This window comes from Rhododendron vialii, chromosome 10a (assembly GCF_030253575.1).
Source record: "Rhododendron vialii isolate Sample 1 chromosome 10a, ASM3025357v1".
Taxonomy (NCBI): Eukaryota; Viridiplantae; Streptophyta; class Magnoliopsida; order Ericales; family Ericaceae; genus Rhododendron; species Rhododendron vialii.
Genome location: NC_080566.1, coordinates 25,146,347 through 25,163,963, shown reverse-complemented (window position 1 = coordinate 25,163,963; position 17,617 = coordinate 25,146,347). Strand labels below are relative to the sequence as shown.

The 17,617-nt window shown below is 45.6% G+C and overlaps 2 protein-coding genes across 2 annotated transcripts; both read left to right on the top strand.

The window, feature by feature from the left end:
- The first annotated feature begins 12,517 nt into the window (after positions 1–12,517).
- On the top strand, positions 12,518–13,345 carry LOC131303032 (uncharacterized). The gene has a single exon (XM_058329824.1). The coding sequence runs from the start codon at positions 12,518–12,520 to the stop codon at positions 13,343–13,345; it is 828 nt and encodes a 275-aa protein (XP_058185807.1).
- Positions 13,346–15,180: 1,835 nt separating this feature from the next.
- Positions 15,181–15,799, top strand: LOC131303031 (uncharacterized). Its single transcript, XM_058329823.1, has 2 exons — positions 15,181–15,378; positions 15,467–15,799. Exons 1-2 carry the CDS (start codon positions 15,277–15,279, stop codon positions 15,797–15,799), a joined length of 435 nt encoding a protein of 144 aa, XP_058185806.1. The 5' UTR covers positions 15,181–15,276.
- Positions 15,800–17,617: the final 1,818 nt, after the last annotated feature.

The window sequence follows — 17,617 nt, the reverse complement described above, 5'->3', positions numbered from 1 at the left end:
AAAAATAATTTCGTCACCAAAGTTAAGCATTTGGTGACGAAATAAATATTTCGTTACTAAATTGCTCTCATTTGGCGACGAAATATATTTTTTGTCACCAAATGATTATCTTTGGCGACGAAAAATAATTTCGTCACCTTTTTTAAGCTTTCGGCAACAAAAAATGTATTTCGTCGCTAAACAGGTATAATTGGTGACAAAATTATTTCGTCACAGAAGTTATCAAAATAGTAACGAATTTATTTTTTCGTCGCCAAATATACTCATTTAGTGACGAAATTAAATTCCGTCGCCACTTTTTCGTCACCAATTTTAATTTTTCTTGTAGTGGTACAAGGCTTTGTTTTTATATTCAAGTTTTGATTTCCATGTACTTTTATGCATTAAAATATTGGGGTAAATCAAATCCCTAGATTTCTAAAGGTACTTTATTGATTAAACTAATGCAAGTACTTTATTGTTATTTAAATGGGAAGAATCCTAACCTAATATTTAATTATGGTACTTGGTACCACTTCTATATTTAAATATTGGGCATTTGTACACATGTATCAAAACCCTAGATTTGTTTAGTACAATATCTATTAGTTTAATCAAAACATGTGCCTAATTAGAATTCTTTAATGAGATATTTGATTTGGAAATCTAGTACCTTGTACCTTTTGGCCTATTATTTTTCTAGGAAAATCTTTACCCATTGGATAATAATTGCTAGGAAAAATTTTATCCCTTGGGTAATAACCAAGACTTTTGCTATAAATAGCACCTCATTCTTGCCATTCAACTCACACCTTCCAACCTAGCAACTTCTCTCTCTAGAAAAACTTGTGTTCTTCCTTTGTTCTTGCTTGTTCTTGAGTTCTTGTTATGTTCTTCAAGAAACTCATCCAAGACCGCCACTAGACCGCCACTCGACCACCCTCTCGATCCAAAAGTAGTAGTAGTAATAGCCAAGGTCAAGTTTCGAGAGAAACCTTTCTCTTTCGAAGCTTCCGGAAGCTCCCGTAGGAAGTTACTCCGTCCGACCGCCGATTACCGTCCGTAAGCCGTTACTACCGCCTAGAAGAACGGTAAGGAAATCCTTACTTACTTACTTACTCAAGTATAACGTTGTAGTTTTGAATTTCTAAGAAAGAACGATTTTCGAAAGTTAAAACGTTACCATGTGAATCGAAGTATCGTATTTTGATATTCCAAGGAGTATGAGCTTGCATACATGAATCGAATGTGTTACTTGTGGTATATTATAGAATTGGATGATCTTGTTAGAATGTTTCATGCTTACTTTTGTCCTACAGCGGAGTCTTTGCATGTAAACGAGACACGAGAACCGAGAAAGTAGAAACATGGCTCCTAGGGTGTGATTAATGAAAGGAAATATTTTTCGAGAAAGGAAATATTTTGAAACTACATTATGACCGGTTTTGGTGGCATAATGTGAGTTGGGTGTTTGTGTTCCAATGAGAATCCGGGAAAAGCGAAACCATTGTGAGGTTGTGTGTGTTCCAATGGGAATCCGGGAAAAGCGGAACCATTGTGAGGTTGTGTGTGTTCCAATGGGATTCCGGACCAACGGAACCATTGTGAGGTTGTATGCGTTCCCATGGGAACTCGGAGCAACGGAACCATGGTGAGGAATGGCTTGGTTATCCGCGGTACGGAGCCAATGCAATTGTGTGCCAATGGAAACCCGGCGCGGCGGAACCATTGTGAGGATACTCAGGAACCCGGCGCAGCGGAACCGAGGTTGGGTGAGTTAAACAAATGATTTTGAAAGATGGGAACCCGGCGCGGCGGAACCATTGTAAGGATACTCGGGAACCCGGCGCGGCGGAACCGAGGTTGGGTGAGTTAAACAAATGATTTTGAAAGGTTGATTTGTATGTGAAAATGTTGACACGGTCTACGATGAGTCGCGTAGGAGAAACAAGGAAATCTTGGACACCAACGATAGTTGATTAACGAATGTGGATGTGTGATTGCTAGTGTTGTTGTAAATGATTTACTGTTGTAAGGTTGGTGGGTAAGGATTTCCTATTGAGCGTTGTAGCTCACGGTGTTACCTTTTGGTGACCCTGACATATTATATTGGTGGTGACGCCGGTATAATGTGTCAGACCTCATAGATGAACAGGGTGAGATGTACACCTTGGAGGCCTTCGGAGCCGAAGAGCTAGCCAGGATGGAGAAAGAAGCGGAGCAGTAGATAGGAACCCTAGTTCCCTCCGTTATTTGAATAAAAGTACTTTTTTAAGGTTTATGATGTAATAATGAGCCAGACTCACTTCGTTTTATATAATAAAATGTTTTTTTTAACGTACCCAAAATTCAGGGCGTTACAGCATTCCTGGGCAAAACACAATTTGGAGGATCCCGACATTCCGTTTGTGGAGGATGATGATTGGTTGCATATCTGGTTTGAAAAGAGGAAGAAGGAAAAGGAGAGGGTCATGATGATGATAAGGCATGCCCGCTTCGAACCTGACCAAGTAGTGGTACCTATCAATCGCCCAAGAATCCCAACACCTCCAGTTGTTTGGGAAACAATCAACCTTATAGAAGAAGTGGATGAGTTCCAAATGCAGCCGCGGGTCAATCCCTACGAAGAGTGCGACTATAGTCAATGGGTAGAAGAAGGAGAAGATCTGGACTTCATATACACAGATCCATACAAAATAGAAGAAAATGGCTTTGACGAAATAGAAGGAGAATATGTCGATCTGCTTGATGGGATCTCTTTGGTGTCACTATTTGATCAAATGGAAGTAGCTAATGACTGTGTAACCAATAGAGAAGTAACTCGGGCAGACATTTCCATCTGGGGACTGCTCATGTCTCAAAGAGGTAGCCACCATGCAAGCTTCAAAGATGGATCCAATACAAAGGCTCTGTTTGGCAAAGAAGAAGGTGGAAAAGAGTATAAAATTGTGAAAGAAAAAGAAGATGACCCCAAAATGCTGCAGTTGCTGAGAGGTCACAACGTGGCAAAGAACAATAAACATTGCTTTTGTTTTCTAAATCAAACTAGGACATGTTTTGGGCCCCTGTTTGGGCATTCTATTTTTGCAAAATGAATTCCTATTTTGTCTTCTAAACTATGCTTAGTTATTTGATTCCCAAATTGCGATTGCCATATGCTATAGTCTCTTTGCCAAAAAAGAGAAAATTTAAGAAATCAAGTTCTTTGTGTCACTGACAGAAAAGAAAGTAGGGATGAACTTCAGTTGCTTAGGAAACTAGGTTTTTGTTAAAACATAGAAAGAAGACGTTATCTCCGCAAGAACACTTAGAGTTAGATTGCCCATCATAGAAGTACAAACACGAAGGAGATTCAGAAAAATATCTCCGCCAAGATTCCTCTCCAAAACACATAAGCTCTCTTGTGAGAAGTGCTCGTTGGATAACTTGAACATCCAAGCAAAAGTAAGAGTAGAGCCTGTTAGGACAAGAAACCGCAAAAGCACAGCTTAGGCAAAAGTTAAGGCATTTGAAAGCTCGCTAGGGACTCGATCAACCTCCATCAGGTAACGTAAGCAAAATTTAGAGCACGTGAGAAGAAAAACCAAGAGTGGAAACCCAACCTCAAAGGTTATGATCTTTGGAACTACATAAGAGTCCTGATTCCCTGATTGGGATACGTAGGCAATCTCACATTGAGATGCGACCTAAACATTTGGAGAGAAGGAAAAGCATTGAGAGATTTGTACTCAATAATAGGCATAGCTAACCCTGCGTATTGAGCTTGCAAAAGATGAGTATGCTTTTTTCGAGGAGTTGACAACGACAAAAGAAACAAGAACCATTGTTCATCCCCTCTGACTTAAGAGTCGTTGACACAATAAATAGGGTATCTCAAAAGATTCCCAAATTTGGCAAATGAGGCTATAGGACATGATAAAAGCAAGGCGTAAATCAAAACCAAGCATGAGAAGGAAGAGAAAAGAGGATACCACTTGGCTAAAGACAAAATCTAGTTTCCTTTAGAAAATATAAATAGCAGCCGAAGGATCGATCCCTCGGCCGAAACATAGATTCTTCAGCTGTGAAATCAATTCCTCGGCCAGTATTACTGTCTATCAGTTAATGCTTGTTCAAAACAATTTCAAAAGTCATGTTTTGACTGTCGCATGCAAACTCAAGACATTTAAGGGGCATGAAAAGCATTTCTCATTTCATGAACAAAAGCTTGTTTACAAAATCATCGCTGTGGTTGCTTTTGCTAAACAGGTACAGTTTCTACTTGTCTTTTTACTGACTATGAACAGGAGAAAATCCTAAAGTTAATCATGACGGCACCTCCTAGACGACCTTTGAGACAAAGACAGGGATCGATCACTAGTCCCCATGCCCTCCCCATTAGCAGCTGGTGCTCGCTTTGCCTCAAGCTGCAGCAGAAAGAGGAACACAAACACGTAGAATCAAGAGATGGTACAGAGCAAATAGAGTACATGGGAAAAACTATACCTCGAGGATCCGACGGCGCTGCCTCCGAACCAAAGCCTCCGCACTTTGATAAGCATACAGCCATTCCTGTACTATCTCAACAGACACCTATGCAAATAATCAAGCATTTCAAACATTGGAACTGTTGACACCCCAATCTGGGCTTCCAGATTAGTTTACTAACGGCATTTGATTCCCCGATGATGAAATGGATTAAGAACACCTTGGGAATGATAAGTGGTTGAGCTTTGAGCGTTTTGAAACCCCCAAATTTCCCAGAACCCTACTGGCACATGCTGGTTGAGAACCAGTGCACGCGGGTTGAATTGCCAGGTGTTAGTCAACGGTCAAAGTTTGACCGTTGACTCCTGCGTGTTGGTTTGGTCTGCGCGCGCGTCCGCGACTTGCATGCGCTGGTTAAATTTGCAGCTGATCCTTTAACTTTCCATTAATAGAAGATTTCCATTAATGGAATAGTTTCCTTTAATGATTCTATTAATGGATGGTTTCCATTAATGGAGGGTTTTCCCCCTATAAATACCCCCCATATGCTTCTATTTGAAGGGTTAGAAAAATTCATACACCTTGGGTTACGGAAAAAGGTTACAAAATCTTACACCCCATTTTCATACCTCATTCAACCTAAAACCTCAAAGCTCAATACTCTTTCAAACCCAAAAACCAAAGGTATAACACCCTTATTCTACTTGTTGTTCTGATCCCTGAGGGGGGCTGGCAGGGTCAAGACTGGTAATCAATACCATGCTTTGGCCCTAAAGTTGGCAAGGTTTCAAAAACCGTAGAGGCAAGAACGAGCGCGCGTTAGTCCCATGTTTGCGCGTGCCACAAAGTGGCAGCACGCGCGGATCTACGTGGGGATTGGTGTCTTGTTGTTTTATGTCCTTCTTTGTATGTAGATCCCTGTAAGCATGCTAAAAACCAGTTTAGTACTTTCTAATGTTAAAACTGTTAGCTTGCATTTCAATACTTAGTTCTGTTATGTTGGAACACCAATTGGGGTATATCTGGATATGTCCCAGAGCCCCAGTTATGTGAGAACAAGTACTTGAAAATAGCCTGGATGGGCGCGCGCAAGTTACCAACTCGCGCTCACAGGTGGGCTTGTTCCAGTGATTTACAGTGCGTTGCTCTTTCATGGGTGACTTGGCCCTAGGCCATTGTTTGTGTCCCCACACTGTTTATGGGGTGTTTTGTTTATTTGTTGGGCTTTTCTATTTTTAAACTGTGTAGTGTAAATATTATAAACTGCTTGGTTTAGACCTGGGTGTGCATTGGTCCTTCCAGAACCCAGAGGAGGGTAAAAAAAAAAGGCTGCGAGCAAAGCAAATATGCGCGCACATGTGTAGGATTCACGCACGCAGGATTGAATCACATGCAGTGATCTGCGTGAATTCGATCAGTGCATGTAGATTCTTTCTTGTGCACGTCAATTCAAAACAGTGCGTCGGGTTTTGCTTTGTTAAACAGAACCTGGCCTTTATCCTATTTACTGCTTTCGCATCCATGTTATCGATCACATCTTAAGAACTGTTACAGTTTTAATCCCCATTAAATTGTTCCCCCGCCATAAATGGCTAAAGAATTGATTAATCAAATAGAATCGCAAATGTTTTCGCAAATACCTAAGTAGAGACCGATCTCCAGATTGGGTGAGAGGGGTGCCTTAAAACCCTTCCTCTCTTGTAACCTAGCTCCTGAACGCAGATATGGTTATAACGGACTGGTGCCTTCACCTTTTTCAAATCAAACAGTGCAGTGAGCGTTTCAAGTTCGATTCCTTGGGTGTCGGACCTTCAAACCCAAGTGGCGACTTTGAATTGAGCACTAGTCCCACTAGCGCTCCCTCGATCTGCCTATTTTTCAGGGCACGTTGCCCACAGGAACGCAAGATACAATGATAAAGCAGTGAAACAAAATTAGAAATGAAGTGATACCTATGAAACCCCGGCTGGCAATGTGTAAAGCTGGGTCGAACAAGGAGTAAGCGCCAAACACTCCTCCTCTCCATCATCAGAATGGAAGGAGTGCTTCGTCCCAACCTAACCGTCGAAATAGGTTGAACTACCCCAAACGTTGGGCTAGGTCATTGTCAGCATAATATCCGGAAGTCCGAAATCGTTCCCACAGAGATGGTCTTTAAAGCTTGCTAGGATTTTTAGATGTAAGGGTTTGTGGCATTTAGACGGCCAACTTTTGGTTTTGCTTTGAATGGTGATAAACACTTATGAAAACGACTAGAAAATGAGTTTGAACTTAATTTAACAAGCGGCAAGGCGTTGGGGTAACTGATGCCCGTAACTTTAGCCATCAAACCATTCTCAACGAAAACACGGTTGAATTGCACGGCATAGGCTATCAACCAGAGGATTTAGCTAGGAAACCATTAAAGACTAGAAGTGTAGTTTAGTAAACAAGTGAGCTCTTTCATTCTTTTGGCAAACACGAGGCGAGACATAGCTCACGGAACCACATGAGCGAGCATATGATCACTGGAGATTAACATCAACAAGTTTTGTTACATAAAAGGCGAACCACACACATTTACCAACCAAACTTCAAGTTTTTGGTTGAGAAAGGCAGGATAAACATAAGTCACAAGGCGTTAGTCACCCCGTGGCCAAGCCTAATCGACTACTCAAACATAATGAAGAGACTAGAAAGCTTGCTAATTATTGAGAACATGTTTAACGGAAGAAAACGAAATTAAACTTGATATTGTAAAAGATCCAACACCTACGAACAACTTTAATACTCGAGAAATTAACGTAACGTAAATACCTTATCGAGTCCTTGAGGAATTACACTTGAAAAGAGCTTAAAAGCATTAATGGAGAAAAAGGCTAAAAGTTGTAATGAATTCTTTTTTAAGGAGAGAGAAGGAACCCCCTATTTATACAAAATGGGTACTCTCTCACAAAAATATCTAAGAAACATACTAATAAAGGCAAGTATTCCATAAATGGAAAGCCCAAAAAGTAAGAAATATCTGGCCGAAGGCTCCCCGTATCAATACAGAATATGCTAAGTATCGATACCATGCTGTTAAGTCGAAATGGACCATCTCTCGTAGCTCTCCCGTATCGATATGGATTAATGCCGTATCGATACAGAAGTCTCTGACTTCCCATGAAGCTAATGCGTATCGATACGCATTAAGGCTGTATCGATACGCGTTAGCTTATCTTCAGGTCTTCAGGCAACCTTCAAGAGTTGGCACCCGATGGCTCACCGGCTTGCCCGACGCCTCACGCCTTCGCTCTTGGGTCATGCTGGCAAAAGTTCCACCGGGCAAGGATACTTGAACTTCCTTGGGAATTAGCCTCGTGATCAAAATATGCCATGTAAGGATGATTTGCCTGAAACACTTAACAAACTACCTTACGAACATTATTGAATAAAAACGACAAATTATAACTATTACAGCTACAAACTAGGGGACGTAAACACCACGATTAAGCAATCTTAGGTGCTTATCACACCCCCCAACTTGAGCGTTGCTAGCCCCTAGCAACAAAACTATAACAAAAAGGGAAAAGCAATCCTTCCGTAAAAACTACTTAGCACTCGCCCAACTTGTAGCCAAATAGCAAGAGTTAAAAACAACTCAATTATTCCAACATAAATTGCAGCCGACGATTGAGCGATTAGCTAATCATTGAGTGAATTATAAACAAGTATCCAAAGTGAGAGTCAAAAGACCAAAGGTGGATACAAAGCTATAACATTACCACTTGCGTGCAAAGTAACCATATCCCACAAAAAGGTGCTCGAATGAGGCACGGTGAACAAAAATGCCTAGCCTTATGAGTGGAGAAGCACCATTAAACAGAACTTAAGACTAAACAATTTAAAACTTGATCGCCGAAAGAAACATGCCACAAACCAAAAATGCTAGCTATCAACTGATAAATCAAAATGGAATCAAGGCATACTAGAGATCTACTAAGGACTTCATAGCATATATTGACATTGGTTTAATTAAAGAACGGTTAGCAAAATGAGGTGGCGACCATATATTAGCCAGGATCAACTACCCTTGGCCGCCACCAACTCCAACTACCAAGTCATAGGCCACATGCCGGCCTCAATAAAAACTTTCTAAACTACCAGTTAAAAGTGTAACCAAACTAAACTAAAGACAGTAAAATGAAAGGATAAGAGGTGGGCTGTCAACCACCATGCACCCCGACCAAGTTGAGGGATTTCAAACTACTCCTCCGACCCTACTCATCATCCACAAACTTTGGCTCACCCCCAGCGAAATCATCACTATCCTCATCCGGCTCCATTGGTGGTGGCTCATACGGTTCACTAGCTTGCCCCGCACCGCGACTCACAACCCAATCCAACTTGTGATCTATCCTCCTTTGCCTCCTCGCATTGTCTCGGGTTTCCTTCTTAATCTTCTTCATGCATCCCATAATGGCCACCCCTTGGCAAAATAGTAACTTGTTCCAAGAAGCTGAACGGGCACCCTTTGGTGGCAAGGTAGTCAAGTATGCCCCACGCGGAGCAGCAGCAGCAGTAGGCCAACACTGAGAAATACTCCTAGTGAGAATGGAGCTATTTATATCGCCCGGATTGAGGTTTCTCGCGTTCCACAAACTTTGATTTTGGGACCTTTTGAGCAAATCAAATAGCGGTCACCAAGCATGGAAAAGGCAACCTAGAATTAGCTGGGGCCTTCGCCTTAAAATCAATCATTTCCAGAAATATGTACCTCACCCAATCACATACCACATCCGGATTCATAAAAGCGTGAATCAAGCCCCCCTCATGAATATCCGGCTTGTTTTCAGTTCCCCTAGGGTTGAAGTTATGGTGCACAAGTTGATTAACAAGCCGATAGTTATCCTTGAATTTCCCGTGTACATGAGGAAGACTCGCCTCCCTAGGGTTTTTGTACAATTCCTGGACAATGATGTCATCCTTAACATACTCCTCATCTGGGTAATTCGTATCATCAGAAGCTGGTTGGCGGTAATTCAGGAGTCGTGCTATAAACCCCGCGGTAACCTCTATGGAAACCTTCCCAATTTTTGAGGTAATCTTAGCATCTTCTTTACCCTCGTCCTCCTTGGACGGACTTTTCGAGATTGGGAGCAAGGTGTGGGCTACCACAGCCCCGGGTGAGATCGGGGCAGCCCGAAAAACATACCGCTCCGTCGAATCGATTTGAAAAATTTGAGGAGTCGCCACCCGGATTTATGGTTCGCCACCCGAGAAATCGTTTTTGATTTGAAAATTGATTGATTTGAATTGAAAACCAGAGATCATTCGAGGGTTCGGAAGCCATGTTACGAGGGGGGAAGGGTTTTACAGCACCCCCCTCGCCCGACGCGATGTCGGTCTCTACTAAACATTTGTGGGATTTTTCAAAGGGATTTTGTTTCATTAAGCATGTAGCAAGTATCCACAGGTATAGCAAATAGAAGGTGTATGCTGGTGCTTGTGTACAAGGAGTGATGAAATGATGATGGACACATGCATGATGGCAAAGTAGTGTAAACTGCCACTGGATCAACTCTTGAGCGCTCGAGAGCATTCTCGAGCGCTTGAGAGTGTTACTGACCAAATCCTGCAGAGTTTGTTAGTCACAAATAGGATGCCAAATAACAGTGTATGCTGGTGCACGTGTATAGGGGTGATTATGTGATGAAAGACAACAAGATAACAGGAAATGAAACGCTGCTCACTGGCTTCACTCTCGAGCGCTTGGGAGTGTCTGAACCCCACCTGCACATTCTGTTAGTACTGACAAAACATAATGTAAAGACTGCAAAATGAAATACTATTAAGCAGACCACTGGCTCAGCAGAGGACTTGAAAGACTGAGATAGGACCTCAAGTTTTCAAATCATGTATCCTTCCCATTGCACGAACAGATCTACAATTTTAAAAGAGCAAATGTACACATCTATGCATGCAGAAGCTCAGAAAACACAGAAAACTGGGAAAATGGAATGCAATGGCATGCATGCACTCCCGAGCACTCGGGAATGGCTTCGAGCGCTTGGGAGTGAGCTGCATGCCAGCTTACTCTCAAATAGAAAATGGCACCACTTCATCATGCAAACACCCTTATCTAAGTTTTTAACAAGAGAAGATCTTATTTTTAACTTAGGAAAACTTTGTTCTTACTTGAGATTTGTAAGAAACATTTCTGTTTTAGGAAAAATGATCTTCTGTGTCTGCATGCCAGAATAAAACCATTTTATTTAAAAGTGCACCTCACCCTCAGCCAACTGCTTACCAAAATGCCATGCATGGGACTGGAAACAGTCCCGAGCGCTCGGGAGCACTTTTGAACGCTCGAGAGTGTTTCCAGTAGGGGTTTTGGGAAAACATTATTCGTGGACTCTTTACTCTTGCTTTTTCACTAAGGTCTCCCAACCATGCACCCAGCATTAAGGACTGGGACAGGCTGAGAGAACCCCCCTCAGAAGGGAGAACAGCCTCTTGATTTGAACCAAGGATAGAAATATTTCTACATTTGCTTGACACTTTGCTCCTTGGATGGTTGTGAAAGGTGAATGTAGAGTTAAAAAGACAAGAGATCAGAAGCTAAGAGTGTTCTGGATTTCTTGCCATTTTCCTTGATGATTTTGAAAAAAACCTTTGAAGTTGGGAAAGAAGTTTGAGTTTGAAAGCTTTTTCCCTTGAACAAAAGAGAGAAAAGAGGAGGGGTTTAGAGAGAGAGAGAACTTTCGTAGCCTCCCTCTTCAGCTGAAAAACCAGGTATATATATAGAGCATATAACCCATGGTTTTGAAAATGAAATGATTTTGAAATAAACCCTTTTTTAAAGAAAGAAATCTTCAGCTGATATCTTCTCTGATTGAGGTTGAGTGTTGACTCACCTCAGCCGGCTCAAAGGGAATGCAATGATGGCTTGCATGGATAGTGGGAATCTTTTTCACCCATTGGGCACTGGGAGAGGTCTCGAGCGCTCAGGAGTAGTCTCGAGCGCTTGGGACTTCACTCTCGAGCGCTCGAGAGTGAGCCAGGCCAGTGGTTTTTGGAAAATAGTTTGGAGCGCTTGGGATTGCTTCCAAGCGCTTGGGAATGATTTTGACCATTTTCTTTTTAAATCCTTTAAGGAGCAACGTCTCAATTGGTTCATGGCTTGTTTTGATCCATATTCATCATCGAGGAGCCTCAGGGCCACAAATTAAGGAAATTCGACAAGTCCAAATTGGGGTGTCTACAGTTGCCCCTCTTTGGACGGCGCTTGGCATCATGTTTGGATGCGAGTGTCGCCCAAAGATCGAGACAACCCAATTCGAGCCAAATCGAATCCTCAATTTACGAATTAAATGCAAATAAAAAGCATACAAGCACTCAATGCATGAGGTCGTGTCTTTTCAGACTGCCTACGTACCCCGTTTGTAGGGATCAGACCAGCGTAGTTCTTTGGGGCAAATGCAAACACGTGTAATGCATGCACTAGAAAGAGATCGACAAATGCTCTGATAATGATAGAAACAAGAAATGGGGCCCATCCGCTACTCTGTTCGGTGGACAAAATGATGAAAGAAATATTACGCGTTGGGTAAAACTTCTTGCGAATACATCGACGATTGTAGAATTTAGGAAACTTTTATCGACCTCTAAGCAGAACTTTTTGGGCAAATGAGGATGATCCAGAATAGATCACGAAACAAAATCCACCGTCGATTGCTTTGTCTCGACTCGGACTTAAACAGGACTGAGATTGATTTTGTAAAAATTCTTGATAGACAATAATCATTAATCAAGGTGAAATGCATGAGCTTATGAAAAGCAAAAAAATGGCATGGCGACGAAAAGAGTCAAGTGCTCTGGACCCACTCCCGAGCGCTCAGGACCATCGCTGGGGTCCATTGCCCTTTCATCTTCCTTTTTTGATTTGGGGATTAAAACCCTGGTTCTCGAGCGCTCGAGAACCAGATCGACTGCTCTCCTTCTCTCTCGATTGCTCTCACTCTCTTGACTCTCTCAATCTTCTCTCTCACGATCTTGTGATCCTCTCTCTCTCTCTCACTCACGATCCTCTCTCTCTCTCGATCTTGGCATGGCGAGGGGGGATGAAGATGGGGTGATCGGCAGCGGCGAAGGGGTGGAGCCTAGCGGTCAGGAGGTCACGGCTGGTGCCATGGTGGTGGCAGCTGGGGGGAATGGAGGTGACGCAGGGGCTGAGCCCAGCGACGGGGACGCCACGGCTGGTGCCACGGTGGTGGCGGCTGCTGGTGACCAGGGGGTCGCCGGAGGGAGTTCAGTGGTGGTTGCTGCCGGTGAGGGTGCAGAGGTGGCGGCAATAAGGGGCTCCGGTAGCGGGGACAGAGGTTCGGGCAGTGGAGGCGGGGGTTCGGGTAGGCCTCTCACTCCTACCGTGGAGGAGTTGTTTGCGGCTGCCGAGCGGGCGAGCGACGGGGGGATAGCCGACCGCGGTGGTGAGGAGGTAGTTGGTGGACAGTTCAGCGAGACGCCGGTGCTGAGGACGGCGACGGTGTTAGAGCCGAGGAATGGGGACAGCGGGATCGGGGCCTCACGCCCTGTTCCCTTCGTGGATGGGGACTTCCTGGAGGACGCGGAGCCTCGGGATATCTTGGACACGTTTGGTCTCGACCCTGGGGTTGCGGCGGTGCTAAGGGACGCTAGTACGCCTGAGGACCGGGCTTCGGCGTTGCTTTTAGGGGCTTTGCTGAGCGGAGCGGGCTCGGGCACTCCAGAGGTGGTTGTACCGGAGGTGGAGGAGTTGGGAGGGGATAGGGTGGATGCCGAGGCGGCGGTTGAGGTACGGGTTACCGCGGTAGACGAGGCGAAAGCCTACTTGGAGGAGCGGCGAGCCTACCTGGCGGGGGAGCGGCCCGAGTTCACTCTGGCTACGTATGCTCCTTGACTACACTTTTTTGAGCCTGTGGGGATGACGGCTTACATCCCCGGCTACACTGACTACCCTGAGGAGATGCTTCTCCGGGACCGAGCTTCACACGTCTCCTCTGGGTGGGCCACGGTGAGTTTCCGATCACTATCTTTTCTTGAATTTCGCAAATTACTTCAAATTTTATTTCCTGCTTGAGATTTGATGCTATTTCTTGCTTTGTTGAAATAGCGCACGACGGACGTGTACGGCCACGGGGGCTCAGCCAGCTCACTGGCACACTTCAGGGCCTTGCCTGAGAGGGTGCGAGCACTGATGGAGGCAGCAAGGTTCGGACCCTTCGTACAGCTGCTGATAGTGGTGAGGGTGGACCGGGCTGTGCTTACAGCGCTAGCGGAGAGGTGGTGGGACACCACCAATACCTTCCACTTTCGGTTCGGGGAGATGACGGTGACGCCACTCGACTTCGCGGCGATCACAGGGCTCAGGGTTGGAGGAGACCCGATCCCTTACGACTCAAGTCCGATGCTGGACGACGCGGCTTTGAGGTGGTTCCTCGGGCGAGTGCCACGCCACAGCGGGGGGATGGCAGCTTACGGGCAGTTCGTGGAGTACTGGGACCACAAGCCTGCGACCAACGAGGAGGCGGCCCAAATGGCCCGGGCATACTTGCTATACTTGTTCGGGGCTTCTTTGTTCCTGAACAGGCGTAGTCGGGTGCACCTTTGCTATCTAGCGGGCTTGGTTGACTTGGGACAGGCGGGACGCTTCGACTGGGGAGGTGCTGCTCTGTGCACGCTCTACTGTCTCCTTGGAGCTGCTTCTCGCGGGGTTGGAGACACAGTTGGAGAGTACTGGCGAGTGTTTGAGGTATAACTTTGAATTATTGCTTTTGAATTGCTTTCGACTGCTTTACGACTTGAATTATGCATTTGAGATTGATTCGACTTGAATTACGAAACTTGCAGCTTTGGGCTTACGAGGTTCTCAGGATGTTCCCACCCGAGAATACTTGTACGGACCCGAACTTACTTCCACGCGGCTTAGCCTAGGGTAAGGCGTACCGGAGAGCGAAGGAGCGACGAGGGGAGGTGATGACTTTCCGGCGCTAACTGGATAACCTGACATGGGTTGTGGTACGATCGACACTTCTTGCTTTTCTTTTATCAAATTTTTCGGCGAGTAGACTTATGAATAAATCCAAAATTTGAATTGCAGGTTCGCTGGGACAGGTGGCGGGGATGGAGGCTGACTTCCTTCCGAGGAGTCAGGAGGTGACACGGAGCAGGGTCCTACTAGAGTGCCCTCTGGGCTGGTAGTGGTACCTGGGGGATCGAGTGACTCGACAGTCACTTGGTCTTCCAGCATTCGTGGTTCCTGGGCTGCTTCCTCCACGCGTGCAGAGGACTGAGTCCTACACTCGCGCTGAGCTTGAGCTATTTACCGTGCCGGACACGGATCTAGAGAGGCACCTTCGACGCTCCTTGGACTACGCAGCTTATGCAGATCGGTACTTGGCGAGGAGCCTGGGGGTGGAGGAGGAGTTCGAGAGACGGGTAGCCGGAGTGGGAGCTTGAAGGGACAAGAGCGGAGCGCGGAGCCGCGGTGGTCGCTCTGCACGGGGTCGGGGACGAGGTGCTAGAGCCCCTGCTAGTGGGCGAGGTGCAGGTACTGGAGGTAGGGGAGAGGGGAGCACGAGGGTTCCAGAGACTGCGGAGACTTCAGCACCACCGGCGTTGCCGACGCTGAAGTGGACTATAGGCTTGATGAGTTCATCGGGCGCACGGGAGGTGATCGACGTGCCACATCTCCCACAGCTGCCGATACGGTTTCCTGCTCAAGTATAAACAACATTTCTGCTTGCTTTGTATATTGACCATTCCCTGTTTGCATATTCTGAATCTTGGATCATTCTGCAGGTGCCGCGAGAGTGGGCTGAGCAGGCCGTGATGCTGATGGTGGGGATGCGCCACCTCTTGAAGGACTGCGCTAAGGGGAGAGCCCTTCAGACGAGACCTGCCCCTGTGACTGCTTCTCCTATTGCCACTCAGGTATAACATGCACATATATTCTATATTTCGATTTGAGCAAAGTTACATTCAAATATGCACAAAATGAGAAAATGTTTGTGATATGCAGGTGCAGCCACGACGTTCAGCTAGGACGTGTCCGCAGGGCACCACGAGCCTTCCTGTTCCTGCCAGCACGCGAGGTCGGGGTGCAGGACGTGCGCCACGGCCTGCTGCGGGTGCGGGACGGTTCGAGGTTTTGCCTCGGGAGGCGTCTCAGCAGAGACCAGCTCGCATGGAGCCGGAGGAGTCAGAGGAGGGGACAGAGGAGTCCTCCGAGTCACGTGTCCTGGGGACGTCGGACTCGAGTACTGCTTCTGGTTCTTCTGACGACGACGGTGATGACGAGCCCGAGAGTTCTGAGTCCAAGGGACCACGACAGAAGAGAATTCGACGGGTCTGAGCCTCGTGTTTTGCTTTGCTAGCTTTACCTTGTACATAGGCCTGCATGCCAGTGCAGTTGTAGATTTTGGGCCTGCATGCCTCAGTTTTGTTCGGGCCTGCGTGCCCCGATAGTTGGGATTTGGGCGCGTGTTTGCCCCAGTTTTTGTACTTCTTTCTTCACTCATTGTAAACACCGTGTTCATTTATGAGAATTCGCACTTTATTCATTTATTCGTTCGCACTGCTGTTACAGAATTGTATTTTATGAAATATGTTCGTCTAGCTTTGAAAGAACATAAAGAGTACGCGAATTTCGACCGATACTCTCAAAGTGAGGAATAAAACTTGACATCGACACCAAACGACAAACTTTCGAGCGATCGACCATGAAATTTAGATTTAAGGGCTTTTGATCGTAACCGAGTGCGCTGCGCAGTTGACAATGAGTATTGTGACTCGAGGGGACCGGGAGAATTACTAAAATGTTTTTGACAATCGACACTTGCATTTAAAATGATGATTTTGGTACGATTGAATGATGAAAGCTTGAATTAAGAGTGCTGACACGTTTTTGGAGTGCGTCAAACAGTCATTGAGACCCGTCATGGCTCGAGCGTGTTGCTCGATTCGACCAAATGCCTTTGATACGGATTCCGACATGCTCAAGGAGTGAAAACTTTGGAAAACTTATGATTTTTCACGTAACACACTTGAATACTCGACAAAACACATGGACAGAACTGCTGTACCCCTTAGACAACTGCTGGGAACTGTTAAACTTGATGAAACAGGGTTTCAATGTTGCATGGAAGCCAAAATGGGGAAACTAGAATCTGCTGCAAAACAGCAGTACTCTCGAGCGCTCGAGAGTGGTCTCGAGCGCTCGGGACTTCACTCCCGAGCGCTCGGGACTGCTGTCATAGACTGTCCTTTGCTGTTTTCCAATGCCACTTGTTGGCTGTCCTCTGTTGTTTTCTTCTGCTCACACGTTTTCAATGTGCCTGAATGGCTTCGTATTAGCTACTTCCCCAGAACAGAATGGCTTCCCAAAGCTTGACTTGTGGTTTTTCCAATATTTTCCAAGTTTCCAAACTTTGAATTTTGAAAAGATTTTGAAAATTATAAACTTGATGAGTTTCAAGGCTGGTGGGGAAGTGGTGTTGCCCACTTTAAGCTTCTATAAATACCAGGCTCTCCTTTGGTAAGCCATTCACACTTCATTTCATCATTTCCCTTCAAAAATCCATTCTTTCCATCACCATGCTAAACCAAGCCTTACTTCGCCCTTGGTTGGACAGTCTTGAAGGCATCGACTGGCTGAACTTCCGAGGGCATCGGCTTTACACCCTAAGACATCTCCAAGAGGTTGCAATTCGTCCCGTCTTGCTGCATGCGGCGGCGCGCTTCTGGGATCCAGAGGTGCACGTCTTTCGCTTTGGTTCTCAAGAACTGTGCCCCACCGTCGAGGAGTTTCATGCTTATCTCGGAAGCCATGACTCTGCTGAGCCGGTTGTTCCTATGATCAGGGAGAGCATGAAGAATATTCTGAATGCAAAGCTGGGTGTTAGTGGTAACGTCGCTGATTTTCTTACTCGGGGTAATGCCATTAACATCGTGTAGTTGTATGAGAGGTTCAGCCCACCTGGAGACTTGACGGATTTCGAGCACCAAGGTCGTAGGATGATGGCTTGTTGCATTTGCCTCCTGGCGGCCTTCTTGTTGGTTCCGTCCGTTGGTCAGCCCAATTCCTCACTGGTGGGGGTTGCTGCTCAGATTGAGGCTCGCAAGGATGTTGCGCCATTGGTTCTTGCTGAAACCTTGATGGGGTTAGATGCTG

Coding starts and splice junctions, on each gene's coding strand:
- LOC131303032 (XM_058329824.1), top strand. CDS start 12,518: ATGGCGAGGGGGGATGAAGATGGGGTGATCGGCAGCGGCGAAGGGGTG.
- LOC131303031 (XM_058329823.1), top strand. CDS start 15,277: ATGCTGATGGTGGGGATGCGCCACCTCTTGAAGGACTGCGCTAAGGGG. Junction 15,379..15,466: donor CTTCTCCTATTGCCACTCAG/GTATAACATGCA, acceptor TGTGATATGCAG/GTGCAGCCACGACGTTCAGC.